Raw genomic sequence first — 16,420 nt, forward strand, 5'->3', positions numbered from 1 at the left:
TCTAAGGACCATGCCACCGCTTTGGTACCCAGAGGGGACTTGTCGGTACCGGTCAAACCCGAATCTCTCCAGGCCCATCGAATGCTGGTTCGGCTTCAGTTTCCTCTCCTCCTGCTACCTTGGCTTTCCACCAGATCTCTGATGAAGAGGGCGATGCTGCCATTCTGCCAGCCATGTCACCCCATGGAGGCTCTTCCCGAAGTTGTCGGTCTCCCACACCGGTTCCTCGGGTTCAAGTCCACCAGGCAGAGGTTCACCAGCCTCCTTGTTTTCTTCAGCAGGAAGAATCCGACTAGTTCTACAACAGAGAGACAGACAGGTATTGCATGTCTGCCGGTCACGATACCATCCGTCGTCGCTTTGGCCAGAAATCCACTGTTCCACCAATGGCAAAATCCACTTTACCACCAACGGCTTCGGTACCCTTTGCTTCTTCGGTACCAAGATCTCATCCCACTGTGGCCGCTTCTACCCAGACATTGAATGAATGAATGAATGAATCTTTATTTGTATACCGCTATTCCAATGATCACAGCGGTTTACAATCAGTTAAAATATAATACAACAAATCCAATGAAAGAAATCCCCCCACATTAAGCAATAAAATACAACAATAAAAATATCCATCATTCAATCATCTTTTAAAACCATTAAAACTAATAACAGCAATAACCCCAAAGACATCCATTACATTACAATTACAACAGCATAAAGGAGAAGAGTGGAATTAAGGGACATGGGGGAAAGCAAGGCGGAAAAAATGAGTCTTTACGTTTTTTCTAAAAGACTCTAGGGAGGGGGCTGAGCGAAGCTCAACAGGGAGAGAGTTCCAAGCCTGCGGGGCCGAAGCAGAAAAAGCCCTATGTGCAGACATCACATATTTCGTGTCAGGAACTCTCAAAAGCTGTTTCCCACCCGACCGGAGAGTGTGGGGCAGATTGTATGGGGAGAGGCGGTCCTCCAAGTACCCTGGGCCCATCTTCTCATCTTCTCAAGCAGTGATAGCTAATGACGACTTGGAATCGGACCATGATGTGTCCCAGCATGGAGACTCCCGTGTGTCACACTAAGTCGGGCTCCTTGGATAAGGCCACCCAGCATTCTCCTCAGGAGCGTTTTCACCCAGGTGCTTCGTCTCTCACCGATGACATCCATTCCTTCGCGGAGCACATCATTAAGATGGGTAACATGTTGGACCTTCAGATCACTCATATGGAGGATGAGGCCACCGACCCTATTGAGAGGCAAGTCCACAGCAAGGTTCCGACTCCAGCTTTGAGGATCTAAACCTGAACGCGAAGGCCACCATTGAGGATATGCCATTCGACAATGCCAGTCTGTTCAACCGCGAGATGGATGAGCACCTAAACTTCAAGTACTGTATGAAGGCGGCTGGCAAGAAACACGGTATGTCCACGCTTTCTCAACCCACCTTTCGGAAGCGTTATGGAGGTCAGCAATAGTGGTATGACCAGGGCCAGTGGCCCTTTCAACAAGACCACCAGTACCAACAACAGGAGCACCAGAGACAGTGCTACCTGTCCCAGTCCTCTTCTTCTTCTGGCCGCTGCCAGCCCCCTGCTCGGTACCAAAAAAACTATCGTAAACAGGATACCAACCAGGGCAAGAAGAGATCCTGAAAGGTTGCTGTGTGCTCCATCATCTCCTCCAGCTCCTCTTTCCGCGACATTTTGAGGCCCTACTCTAACACCTGGGCCACTGTGACTTCCAACTCTTGGGTCCTTGACATCATCTTTAGGGGGTTATGCCCTCGAGTTCGAAGAACTCCCTCCAACTGGAGCTGTTGTTTCCATTCCCCCCTCAGACAACTTTCTTGACGAAGTACGCACACTTTTGGCAAAGGGCACAATTTCACCTGTGGACTCTTTACAAGCCCCCAGATATTTTTTCTCTAGATATTTTACGGTCCCCAATACCGATGGCGGCCTTAGACCCATTTTAGATCTGCGACTCCTGAACTCCTGTTTGGCCTACTGTCGATTCTGCATGGTAACTCTTGCCTCTATTTTGCCCTTATTACACCAGGGCCTGTGGTTCGCGACGATCGACCTGAAGGACACGTACTTCCACATGGGGATTCGAGAGAGTCACTAGAGGTTCCTGTCCTTTGCCGTCGGTCCTGACATGTACCAATACAATGTCCTTCCCTTCGGCCTCTCCACAGTTCCAATAGTCTTCACCAAGTGCGTGGCTCCAGTGGTGGCTTATCTTCACCAACAAGGTTCCAGAGTCTTCCTGTACCTGGACGACTGGCTCCTCACGGTCCCTTCTGTGGACTAATTACAGAGAGACGTCGACTTCGCCTTGTCACTCCTCTCGTCCCTCAGGCTCGTGGTGAACTTGGAGAAGTCACATCAGGTGATCAGGTTCATCGGCACCGTCCTCTACTCTGAAGACTGCGTTGCCTATCTCCCTCAGGACCATTTCCAAACTCTTTGCGATGTGGTCAGGACTTGTCTCGCTCACAGATGAATAAGGACCAGCGATGTCCAAATAGCCCTGGGACACATGGCCTCCACTGCAGCCTTGTGACTCCGTGGGCAAGGCTGCAGTTTAGGCCCCTCCAGTCATGGTTCCTGTCAGCCTTCAATGCAGTGATGGACCCCTGTCCAAGTAGAACATGGTCCCGAAGCCAGTTTCCTGCTCGCTCCGCTGGTGGCTCGACTCCCAGGACGTTTGCATCGGCATGCCTTTTTCATCTCCTCAGCTTCAGGTCACCCTAACCACCGATGCATCCATGGAAGGTTGGGGAGCCCACACATCAGGCCTCTTCATGAAAGACAAGTGGTCCCTGGACGAACAAGCTCTCCACATCAATGCCCTCAAGATGCTTACTGTGGAAAAGGCCCTGAGAGCTTTCAAGACGAATTTGTCCAACAAGGTACTACTTCTTCTGACAGACAACACCACAGTTATGTACTACCTCAACAAACAAGGGGGCACCAGGTCACAGACCTTGCTCGACATCATGCTCCGCATCTGGGAGTGGTGCATTCAGAGAAGGATTCTCCTCCAAGTAGTCCACTTGCTAGGAAAAGAAATCAACTTGGCTGACCAGCTCAGCAGGTCTTCCACCGCTTGCCACGAGTGGATGCTCCATGCCAAGATGGTAGACAACTTCTTCAATCGGTGGAAAACCCCACAGATTGAGCTCTTCGCGACCACTCTCAACAGCCACTGCCCCCAGTTCTGCTCCCGATTGCGCAACAACTCCCTCGGAGACGCATTCATCTTCACTTGGTCAGGAGAGATGCTTTACGCCTTTCCTCCTTTCCCACTGATCACCAGGGTGGTGTCCAAGATGACAAGAGACCGCTTGGATGCCATCCTGATCACCTCTTGGTAGCTGAGACAACCGTGGTTTCCGTCCCTGCTCCACCTCTCCTGGAAAGACTTTCTCTGTCTTGAGTTTCGCCCAGACCTTCTCACTCTCCAGGACGGCCGGGTTCGACATCCAGACATTGACAACCTACTGATGGTGGCGTGGAGGCTCCATCCCTAAACTCGCTCCCTCCTTCGGTACAGACGGTGATCTTGGCTGCCCAAAAGCCAGCTACTAAGAAATCGTACGCTTCCAAATGGAAGAAATTTGCTGATTTTCTCTCTGCGAGAGACCTCTCACCATTCCTGGTGTCGACATCAGTGGTGCTGGAGTTCTTAATGACACTTATGGATCCAGGGATTGTGCCTCACCTCCATCAAGTATTATCTTTCTGCCATCTGTTCCCACTATCAATTTGATGGCAGGTCTTCTTTTTTCAGGGACCCTCTTGTGAAGAGCTTTCTGAAGGGTTGCGACAACCTCCATCTCCCAGTCTCGGTACCGACATCTGCTTGGAGTCTGGATGCTGTGCTGTCTTGTTTGCAATCCAAGCCCTTTGAACCCATGGCCACAGTTGACTTGAGGCTGTTGACTTGGAAGACAGCCTCCCTTGTGGCCATCACCTCTGCCTGCCGTGCGGGCGAGCTCTCTGCCTTGTGGAGGGATCAGCCTTTCCTTAGGTTCCATAAGGATAAGGTTGTCCTCCATACCGACATTACTTTTTTGATTAAAGTGGTGTCATCCTTTCACATGTGTCAGGACATTGTTTTACCAACCCTGGCCTCGAATCCGACCACCAGTACCGAACGTTGACTGCACACCTTGGATGTTCGGAGGGCTTTGACCTTTTATTTGGACAGAACTGCGGGTTCGAGCCATTCCAAGAGACAGCTCCAGTGCTATTCGGAACCGAAAAAGGGACTACCTGTGACTGCTCAGAGGCTTTCCAAATGGATGGCTGGAACAATCCACCTCTGCTATGAACTGTCGGGTAGACCTCTCCCTGCCAGGGTTCGGTCCCATGCAACTAGGGCGATAGCGACATCCTCCGCTTTTTTGACTGGGGTCTGTAAAGCTGCTGTTTGGTTCCAGCCCTTGACTTTCATCAAACATTATATGCTGGGCATGAGGGCCAAATGGGACGCAGCCTTTGGGAGGGTAGTGTTGGTTTCAGATTTACATTAATTTTGTACTGCATTTCTATTTGTTTACAAACTGTTGACGATGAATGTCTTACTTGCCAGAATTGGCATGGTTTACACAAGTTTGACATGGTTTACACAAGTCCTTCATGACTTAATATGTTGAAAATGTGCCTTATGACTTGAATATGTTTCCAACTTAAAGTACTATTTATTGAAGTACTATGCACAGCAAACACAGTTTGGTTCAAAGATCTTTATTGTGTGGTTTAATAACACAGCTTTATTTGAATCTAACTTTGGTGTCATGACACTCCCTCCACCACTGACCTAAGCTTGTCAGTCTAACCCATTTGTATGCTTCACAGAGACCACGAAGAAGGACAGGTTGCTCACCTGTAACGGTATTTCTTTGAGTGGTCATCTGTGAATACATACAAATCCCACCCGTCCTCCCCTTAGTGTCCTACTCCACATTGGCTCATTCCTATGTTGCTCACACGGTGTAAAATTCGGAACTGGGGAAAGAGCAGAAAGGCAGGGGACTTATAAGGGATGGGCGGAGCTACCACTGAAAAATTGCAAAGTTAACTTTGCCCAGTGATTCCAGAAGTTTCTGAGCAGCACTGTGCAGGCGCAGTACAACCCATTTGTATGTATTCGCAGATGACCACTCGAAGAAATACCGTTACAGGTGAGCAATCTGTCCATCTTTTGCTGTTATTTTTTCTATTAGTCTAATACTATCGGTGTTAACTAATTTTTCAGTGCAGTTAATAAAAAGAATAATGTCTCAAATAAGATAAAGCTAGCAATTTAAGAAAATACAAAACAGTTTTTCAGGATAATCAGGTTGAATGGGGTTGAAAGAGCTTGTATAAATCTTAATGTCGGAAAACTGTAGATCTGAGTAAGAATGCAAACACTATCTTGTGATCTGAATTGTTAGTGATTCTTGAGTAAGACAGAAAGCCGTTCAGAAGATTTGTTGTTAAAATGGTTTAGAGTTCTGTCTTTTGTTTTAATTATTTTTCTTTAGTCATAAGAAGACAATTGTACACCCAGAGAAGGGACAACATACAGCAGAAGGAAAGACTTTAAAAGTCTGTGCAGCTCACTTGATCTGATTCCAGGACACCTTTTAGCAGCTGTGGTAAGATTCTTGAGATAAAGACTAAGATCTTTGAAATAACATTTTGTCACTGTTATGATCCTCATGTACTATGTATTCCTCATATTGTTTTTATGTTTAAAGAAAAGTAAAACTGTTGTTAAGAAATTTTGTCTCTTGGATCTTTGATGTATATAAAATGTCATTATAGCACCTCTGCCAAATCCTTAAGAATTGATACATTCTCTTTATAGAGAATATAACACACTTTCATTTCTCTTGAGCAACTTATCATTAATTTATAATAGGAGTTATCTAAAACTTCCACCCCTTCAACTTCACAGCCACATTCTCAGGCTGTGAAGATAGTAGGCACATTCTTTAGTTATTGTGGTAGGTAGGTAAAAACCTCCAAGGGTTGGGGCCTACATATGTAAAAGGGGACAGTGGAAGCTTTTAAACTTCTTTAAATTTTCATGGGCAAGTAGCAACACTGATCCAGTTTCTCTAAAGTGCCGTGTTGCCCCTCAGTGCCCCTAGCATGCTGCTATGTTCTGACGTAGTGCCATCCTGGGGATGTATTGTGAGGCAACAAACATTATTTTGTTTGATTTTATGTAACATATTTCTATATCACCTCCCAGCCCACAAGGGCTCCCAAAGTGCTGAACCGGGGAAAAAAGCAATTAAAGCAATACAAAGATTAAGTGCACAACAGAATAGCAAGCATGACAATGCCTAGAGGGAGAGGTGGGCTTGACCCTGATGATTTTGGTTTAAAAACAACAAGAAAAGCTACATTGAATAACACGTGATTGAACATATAAATGTCTGGAACAAAAACGGACAATAGATCAACCAATCACAGACTTCTGTTCTTCTATGAAAGAGCTTAAAATGCTGATAGCAGAAGAAGATGAACTGTCAAATTTAAACATGGCATGCAGCCCAAATACAACGACTAGGGGTGGTTACCTTCAGTAACAGACCTTTCATTTCCAGATCTTCTGGAGAAACCTAGGTCTTAATAAGAGATGTACAAAAAGACTAGTCTCTGCCTCTTGAACTGATGACACAGCAGCAGGCGGCCATGCAGGAGATCAGGATCCAGAAACTGGAAGAATCCAGTGTTCAGCTACAGAATAAGATTGAAGATCTTGAGAATAGGAGAAGGAGGCTTAATATTTGCTTGAAAGGGCTCCCAGAACAAGAAACTGCAATTAATGATTGAATGACTAAATAAAATCTTTCCAGATCTGGTGCTTCAAACATCTGACATTGAGTATGTCCACCATCCTACAGCACTCCGTTGCTCATTACTAGTGCTTTACAGGAGAGTTGATCGGCTGATCAACTCTCCTGTAAAGCACTAGTAATGAGCAAACTATCTGCCATAGAGGATCTGAACTATGAAGTTCATAAGATTTCCATATTTCAAGATTTGTCCCCAGAGATGTTAAAGAAGAGATGCTTCTTCAAATCTTTTGCGACTCTTTTGCATTCTGCTCCAAATTAATTGTTATATGTAAGAATACAGTATTACCATGATCGTATTGGATAGACTGCAAATGATAAGTATCTGTGAAGTCCTGGACATCAGAAAACCCAAGGGTCTGGAGAAAGAGATCCATGAAGAAGATTTATCCATCACTCAAAATGATAATGGATTTATGAGACTAATGCTGGTAGCTCATGAAAAAAAAATAAGAAAGATAAGGTTAAACACAGCTGTCCTAATCTCACATAGGTAAATATTACACCTCATCTACTGGAGAAGTTCCATCTTTTTCTCTTACCTCTTCTTTGCTTTGGAATCATCAATTGACAAAACCATCCCTATGTCATCTTGAAGCCTCCACTCTTGCTTTTCTTGCTGTTAAATGTGACTGCCATATGACTTTTGGTAAGTTCAGTGTACACCCATTAGTCTTCATTAGAGAGCAGGGCATGCTCATAATTGTCTTAGTTTATTATGTAGTGTATTAACAGTTATTTTCATATGAACAAATGATTGTTTACTTTCTCTTTATGAGTAAGTAATTTTATACTGATCCTTTCATATCATTGGGCATCTCTACAGTTTTCATTACTACTTTTATCAGTAATTGTGGCATTTGCACATACTTCCAGAGGAGTTAAGATTATCCCAAGGCGATTGGGAACCTAGATTATGTCTGAGTCCCACTCCTTTTGGTGGAGAACTATTTGTTTGATTGTTTATTAAAGTATTTCATGTTATTTTTAGGTTATATAATTTCTCAGGATACAACGTTACAACTGATACCTGGAAATGGGCATTTTACCTATAACAGTAGCATAAAGATGTTAAGCTTTTGAAATTCCCTCATTTTGGACAGACATGACACATAGGGGAAAGAGATAAAAAGAGAAAGCAGACCCAATTTGAGACAACAGTATAAAATGCCAACACAGTATAGGTACTGTAGTCATGTTTGATATTAGAGGTCCATGTTCCATGGCTAAAAGAGGAAAACAATCTTAAATATATAAAGCACAACCTAACATTCTATGTCTACAGGAAACCCACAGAAAAGGAACAGACTAAGTATTACCCCTGAATTTGGTAGTCAGTTTATGGTTGGAGGATCTGGCAAAGCCAACAGTGTTGCTATACACTTTGACAGAACTTGTCTTTTTAATCTGGACGAAATAAGACAAGGCTGAACAGATAGATATTTAATACTCATAGGGGATTTGATGAGTAAACCTTTTGTACACCAAATGTTGACCAACAAACATTTATGAACTCCTTTTTGCAGATTTTGACATTTTACACTATGTTCTGGATAGATCTTACTCCTCCAAAAACTATCTCCAAAATTACTCTGTTGGAAGCAATAAATAATGCAGGTTTATTAGATCCTTGGAGAGTTCTACATCTAAATGAAAGAGACTACACCATCTTTTGTGCCACACATAAATCATACTCCCACATAGTCCAATTCTATATTTTTAAATTGTTAGTAGAAAAAGTCCTCGATACTTCAATTGAATCTGTCATCTATTCCAACCACTAACATTAGACTGGAAACTAAAGATTGAAATGCATATCCTGAAAATGGCTCTTTTACATGAGCCATTTTAAAAAATTTATTAAAATACCATAGAACAATCCTGCTTAGAAAACAAAACTGCCTCCACTTCTGTGGGATATGTTGAAATCTGTTCTCAGGGGAATTAAGATGTAAAACCATAAGGAAGCAGGTAGATCAGCTTTACTAAAATAAGTAACACAATTAACATATTCTTATAAGAAAAACCAGAACTCAGCAACACTGAACTCTGCTTCAAAAGAAAGGAGTGTTCGAAGAATTAGACCTAAGCAAAATACAAACTTCCTTACAGTATAATAATGCATATTTAAAAATAGCAAAAACTCTAAACCTACTTGCCAGAATAGTAAAGAAAAAAAAAACAGGGAGCATTACATCTCTCAAATACCCACAGGATACACTGAAAACCTCCCCTCATGAAACCATGAATTCTGTGATTTTTATTTTAAATTGTATCCTCAGAGGCATCGCCTCCTACAAGTGTTAATGAATTCATACATTCATTAAATATAAAATTCTCATAAGTCTCTAGTGAATCAACCTGTCACTGAAAATGAAATCAAGGAAGTAATTCAAAAATGAAAATCAGGAAAATCTCCTGGACCAGATGTAAACTTGGTTATAACAAATTGGGTCCTCACTTAGCTGACCTATTTAATGAATTTACAATCCAAGGTATGTGCCCAAATACTTGGTACAGATCAAGGATTATTCCAGTTCAAAAAGTGTTCAGTGTTTATGTCAGGGATGATGGGAGTTGTTGCACATAACCTCAGGCTGTAACTCCACATCAACTTGGTAAAGCTGAGCTGACCAGTTTTGGTCAGTGGTTGTTGTGTTGCTAATGTAGCAGAGTTGCAGAGTAGATGCTGAAGGTCCTGACAAACCTCTTCAAGCTCTCTCTCACATATCCGGATATCTCCATCTCAGGATTCGTTGGTCTTTGTTTCCACTGCTTGGCACTGCTTCCAGCAGTCAAGAAAACACACAGTTTGTAGTCTAAACAAGAATACTGCTTTATTCTGCTACCTGGTTAAGTACAACTAATAAAATAACAAAAAAAACTTTGCAACACATTGTCTAAGCCCTATAATACTTCAAAATTCCCACAGTTTACCAATTCACCAACCCCCAACAAACACATGGACAAGACTGGCAATTATTGTTACTGTTAGTTGCCACCCACTGGGTGTGTACTTTCTCATTGATTGGTTGACTTTACTCTCCCCAGACCTAAGTCCAACCCCTGACTATGATGGTCTTGCCCTTGAGACATGTTTCAGGTGTTATCAATGTTTATTCTTAAGTGTCCTTGATTTCCAAGTCTTATTGCTTTAACTATTTTTGCACCTGTGATTTTCTTTATACAAGCCTTGCTATACTAAAACCTTTCTTAATTAGAAAAATTTTCTGTCTCTTTGCTTCTCACATACATCTTTTCATTTCAATTACTGCATGTCCCATGTTCCATTTCCTGACAGTTTAGACCAATTGCATTTATAAATCAAGATGCAAAAATTCTAAACCCAATAGCTCTTTTATCCCTGGATACATTGAAAGATTTTGACAGATGGATTGGGGGTATCTCTTTGATGTTTTAAGAGCAATTAGTTTCGTGGAGAAATGTGCAAAAGTCCTTAAGACTTTATGTAAACACTTAGAAGCCACTATTTGCGTGAACAGACTAGACTTGCCAGCCATAACGCTTCAGCGGGGAACTAAACAGGGATGTCCCATGTCACCATTATTATTTGCCTTAGTAATTGCGCTTTTGGCCAGTTTGATAAGGGATAACCTCAACATAATTGACCCTATTGTTGATGGGCAGAGCCAGAACATCAATCTATACTTGGATGATGGTTTGTTTGTTTGTTTTTTAAAAAACCAAACAACCCTTCTCGGCTCTTAAATATACTCTAGGTGCTTTTGATACTTATGCAGAGTTTAGAATTAATTATTTAAAATCCAAATTGATGTGTTTTAATATTTTGCCAGATCAAGAACTGGCAAAAACAACTTTTAACTAATTTTCAGTTACAACCCTCTGGTTTTGTATACCTTGGGAATTACAATTACAAAAGACTTAAAATCTATTCATTTCCAGGAACTACAATTGGATGAAATGCAAAATAACATCATGGAGAACTCTGAAGTTTATCCCCATTGCACAGAATTGCTCTCATAAAAATATTTCTTATTCCATGTCTCTTTTTCTTCTTTCAAGCTGACTTTCTCTGCCCCCTGGTAGAACTTAATAAATATTTTTAATAAATAATTTTGCTTTTAATCACAGGAAAGCTAGACTTAGGAAATCTTCCAGGCACATTGCTCCCAAAAATTGAGGTCTTGCAGTACCAGAAGTAGAACTATATTTCTAATCTTTTTAATTGAATTGGGTATCTCAACTCATTAGTCAAGATACTTCCGCTAACTTGGTGACAATGAAGATACAAAGCATTTTCCCAATACAATTTAATTTATTATGTAAAAAAGACCATGGGGCAAAAATCAGGAAGATTACAAATTCATGTTTCAATCACCAGTTGTTATCTGGAATAAATGGAAACATTATTACCAGACACCTTTGTCTCTTACATACACTATTACATAATTCAGATAAATTCCAGATATGGAAAGAGAAGAGGTTTTATACAGTCCAGTAGGTGATTATAGAGTCTGAACTGTTGACCATCACCTACTTCATCTCTATTAAGTATCTTCCTTTGCATCCAGACTGCTGATCAGAGGTGAAACCCCAAGATCTTGAGCATTAGTTGAAAAAAATGTGAATATTCTAGGCAACAAATTAATGATCAAGCCTCAATAATTTATAATTGCTTGATTGAATATACTTATGGTAGAGAACATAACTCCAGAGTGGGCTGGAATTCTGATTTAGGAATCACAATTTCAGAAAGAGTTTGGATCAATATGTGGTCATTCCCTCACTTCAAATCTTATTTTGCCCTAGCCAAGGAGAATACTTGAAAAATTGTACATAAATAGTACTACACCCCTATTCAAATTATAAGAATATTGGAAAACATGCCACCAAAATTCTGGAGAAGTTGTAAAATTATAGGAACATACACTCACCTGTGGCTAGACTGCCCTAAAGTAAATTTATTTTGGTATAATATTCTAAAACAGATTGCATATATCCCCAATCAAGATCTAGAGTAATGTCCTGGTCTTCTTTTATTCTCCATTTATTCTGGAGAAATAAGCACTTGAAACTTAAAAGCCTTTATAGCCTTTTTTAATTACAGCTGCTCATAAGGAGGTTGCTAGATGGTTTTTTTTTAGTTACAGCTGCTCATATGGAGATTGCTGGGGAGGTATTATTGGATGTTTGGAGGAAAGACATGTGACTCTTAGAGAAATTGTCAGATAATGTGAGAATTAATAAGAGACAGATGAGCCATGACACCTTTGTACAAAAATGGTATCCATTTATTGAATCTGTAAACACAAAATCATGGACATTCATATGAAGAGGAATCTTATCACCTTTGAGAAGAGACTAACTGTGCAACAGAAGTTGTAGCATAAACTTTTGTAGACTGTATCTACTTCATCAAATGTGAGGTGTGGACACAGCTATCTCTCTGAATTCCAAGAATATGGACAGTGACACCACCTCCATCTCATCTTGGATTTTGGTTGGATGTTCACTTTGGGGAGCCATGACTGATGAATCTTCAGGAGCTTGCTTGATGCCTCAACACCTAAAAGATCACGATAAGTAGTTTGATTTATGACATGCTGACTGAACTTACTTGTTGATTGTATCCTGAATTTTTTTGCATTTCTTTTTTCTCTGTTAATGAATTTTGCTTGCTAATGTTAATAAAAGAGTTAATAATAATAATAATAATAATAATACAAACATTTTAAAACATTAAAATAATCTTCAACAACTTTTAAACATGGCTGCCTTACTAAAATCAACTGTTTTTATCCCAACAATGCACATAAAAGAAGACTATTTTACAATGATCTTCCCCAGATGTCAAAGAACCACAACCACTTTGAAATTGTAGAAAGCTCTCTCCCTTTACTCCCTCCAATTTGGAGTGTAGTGGAGTCTCCTTCCTTAGAGGACTTTAAACAGAGGCTGGATGGCCATCTGTCAGGGATGCTTTGATTGAGATTTCCTGCATGGCAGGGGGTTGGACTGGATGGCCCTTGTGGTCTCTTCCAACTCTATGATTCTTATAATTGTATTAAATGTTTCATCTGAATACAGCACAGTTTTAATCTGAACATTGGTCTGTGTTTAAACCTGCAATATAAGAGGTTTAGAATCTTCTCCTGAACACAATGTAGAATACATATTTGAAATCTTAACTGGAGAATGGGGTCTAGACCAAGATCTGTGGTAGTTATTTTCCTGTTAGAAAATGATCACAGGCAGCAGCATGCCTGGGCTAACATAAATAGAAATCTATATCTTTGTACATAATCCATAGTGACCATAATTTATACAGGTTTAGCACAAAAGCAGTGACAGCATATTTGTATGAGTGTTCTTTGCTTAAGAAAACCCTATGGAATTCACAAATTGACAGGGAACCACCCCCCTCCAAACCCAGATTGGATCCTTTTTTTTTTTCTTTTCAGAATTAAAACAGTGGTTGGGGGGGGGATATAATGGGGTACACTCAAATCATAATCACTCCATCATTATTATTGGAGGCTTCAAACACAACAACCAGATTGATTTGAGTCAAGAAGAAGAAATGTATTTTGTGACCCGTGCCAAGGCATCAAGACAGGAATAAAATAATGTGGCTCCAGATGAACTGACAAGAGCCATCCTGATATGACGCATCCCAAGCACAAATAAAAACTACTAAACCTCTGTAGGATGTTTAACATGAACAGAAGAATGACGAAAAGGAATAATTAAGCTGCACCTTCTTTTCTTCATGGAAATTGTGAATACACAGAAAAATTGTACTGTATATTAAAGAGATTGATACTGGAGCTGAATAATGTTATATATGTATGCATTTAATAAAAGAGTAATCAAAAGAAATTGATACTCCTGTCATGATACTGAGGACCCTCAAATGTATGAGATAAATGTACATAGCATGTTTGCATGTTTTATAAATTACATATTAAATATTTTAAATATTATCAACCTAGAGCTGCCACTTGTAGAATATACAGACGAGAGGAAAAAAAACAATTACTTTAAATTGGGCTGAGAATGAATAATTCTTTACATATAAGGAAACATAGCAGAATTCCCTTAAAATAATAGATAGGTCAACAGACTCGGGCTGTACATATGGGCCAAAAGGCCTGTGATTCCCCCTACCTGGCATTGTCCTATATGGGCAATGCAGGCCTAAAGCCCCAGACTGGGATGGGGCAGACTGGATGTGGATCTGGTCCGAACCCTGGCCAAAAGCCCTTAATCTTGTTTTAAAAGACTGGCCATTTGCAATGGAGTTTCTCTGAAACTGCACTGCAACAGCCGGTAGACTGCATGGACCCGCATGCCCCTTATCCTCAGCTGCCATCATTTCTGCTCAGAAGGCCCCCACTACACCTGTTGACATTAGAAGGGAGTGCCTCGTCATGTGCATGTAGCCAGACACCCCGTTCTGTCCGTATGGGTTGCAGCAGGGGCCTTCGGAACAGGTGTGGCGGCAGATATGGGTTGGGTGGCCACAGCAGCTCCACAGTGTAGCAGCGGATGAGTTTGTGAACACCCGCCCATTGCTGCACTGGCCCAGGAATCGCACTACATCAGTACCACAGGCAGGATACCATGGGGTTGGCCTATGGTGTCTTGCCTGTCTGTTTCTGCCCTGAGTGTTTATAATTAAGAGACTACGCAAAGGACAGCTTCAAATAGGTACAATTATTTGGGATTACATTAGTTGAGCTCAGTGGAATTCACTTTTGCATAACCATGCATAGGATTGGCTGCTGGTGAAACAAATGGGCATCCTGAATAAACTGATGAAAAAGGGATTCAAGAAATCAAGCAAACTCTTAGTAATCTGATTTCAGTTTTTAATTATGCTCTGTTGAGCGTATCATTAAAATATATATATATATACAGTATACATCACACAAATTGCTACATTATGTAATTGGAAATAGGTAGTACTGATATAGTATCTTTCTTTTCTGTTTACTCCAGCTGAACTGCAACTTTTGAAACCAACAATAATTATGCTATACAATTATATTTTGGCATTCTAACCGGTTGGATTTTTATCTAACATAACATATAGTTATAGAATCTGTCCATACCTAATATCTACCAGCACCACCACCTTTCAATTTGTGATCAAAAAGTCCTGCATACATGATGGATTAAATTAATTCTTCTGAAAACTTGTGGCTTCAGTTTTCATATAAATATCTGGATGGCAATATTCATTGCCTGATTGTTTATTTTTAAACAACCTCTTATCTTTTGGCAACACCTAAAATATCTCTTTGATGAACATACGCTGAAAGCCATGTGGGGAGGAAGGGGCAGCGTGTTCCATAGGGATGAATGGGGTGCGTGCCCCCGCACTGCTGCATGCACGAGCCCCATTCATTTAAATGGGGCATGAGCATATGCGTTATTTGTTTTACATGGGAGAGTCCGAAATGGGTCCCCCACTTAAACAAAGGGCACACTTACAGAGTGTTATATTATGCAAATGTGTGTGTTGTGTTGTGTTGTGTTGTGTGGCTTCAAGTTGTTTCTAATTTATGGCAGTCCTAAAGCGAATCTATCATGGGATTCTCTTGGCATTTGTTTAGAGGAGGTTTGCTATTGCCTTCCCCTGAGAGCATGTGACTTGCCCAAGATCACCCAGTGGGTTTTGTGGTTGAGCTGAGAATCGAATCCTGGTCTCCAGAGTGGTAGTCCAACACTCAAACCACTACACCATGCTGTCTCTTATTATAGATCAGCACAAAACCAAGACACATACTGTTCAGATATACAAATAACTGTAGCTACTATATTAAACAGGAATTTAAAAAACATTTTTTTCTTTTGGATTGAACAGCATTGGCAGTTGATATTGGAAAACCATGTAGCACAATATTCTGAAATGAGAAAAATATACTGCTTGTACAAGTAGTGGCTAAAAAGACCTCTTTTTCTTTTCGGTATGTGTAGCTTTTTTGTATATTGAGGTTTTACATATTTGGACCTTCAGTGGATTTATTGCTGTTAAACAGAAGCCAGTTCAATTATACAGTAATGAAAGAAAGCTGAAAATTTAAAGCATACAGACTCAAAAATAGATTATACATATTCAAAAAGAGACTCAAAACCATTCTTTTTCGTGAAGCTTTTCCCCCAGAAGAATAAATGCTGGCTGTTATCGATCCTCTGCCTTACCCTGGATATGTATGTGATATGTTATGAACGAGAATTAATACAGATTGTATTTTTGTACTGTTTTATATTTTATAACAATTTTGTAATGGTTTTTTAGTCTGTAACCCCGCTTTGATCCAGTGGGAGAGGCGGGGAAACATAAATAAAATTTATTATTATTATTATTATTATTATTATTATTATTATTATTATTATTATATTGCTCCACACAAACACATGAATAATTCTAAAGGTGATACTTCTACTAATTCTGTGTTATCAAAGTCTGCATAACATAAAGTTCAAGTAAAAAGGATTGCTCAAGCATACTCTAAATAGTGATAGACTAAAGTGGGGTGGAGAAAATGGCCACAGGTGGCCCATGGACCACATGTTTGCAGC

General features: G+C 40.5%; 1 protein-coding gene across 9 annotated transcripts in view; it reads left to right on the forward strand.

Annotated features, from left to right (window-relative positions):
- Nucleotides 1-16,420, forward strand: part of LOC149310765 (zinc finger protein 318-like) — a 52,056-nt gene that overhangs the window by 17,192 nt on the left and 18,444 nt on the right. For 7 of the 9 annotated variants that reach the window (XR_016281712.1, XR_016281715.1, XR_016281716.1 and 4 more), the window contains exon 7: nucleotides 5,525-5,638. Coding sequence is in view for 1 of the 9 variants with exons in the window: in XM_089529694.1 (XP_089385820.1) it covers nucleotides 5,525-5,530 (6 nt within the window). In the remaining 8 variants the exon portion in view is untranslated. Of the gene's footprint in view, nucleotides 1-5,524; nucleotides 5,772-7,343; nucleotides 7,360-16,420 lie in introns of those variants that run through there. The other 2 variants (XR_016281719.1, XM_089529694.1) reach the window with 2 other exon arrangements.

This window comes from Sceloporus occidentalis, unplaced genomic scaffold, assembly GCF_023333645.1.
Source record: "Sceloporus occidentalis isolate IW3139 unplaced genomic scaffold, rSceOcc1.0.p SCAF_6, whole genome shotgun sequence".
Taxonomy (NCBI): Eukaryota; Metazoa; Chordata; class Lepidosauria; order Squamata; family Phrynosomatidae; genus Sceloporus; species Sceloporus occidentalis.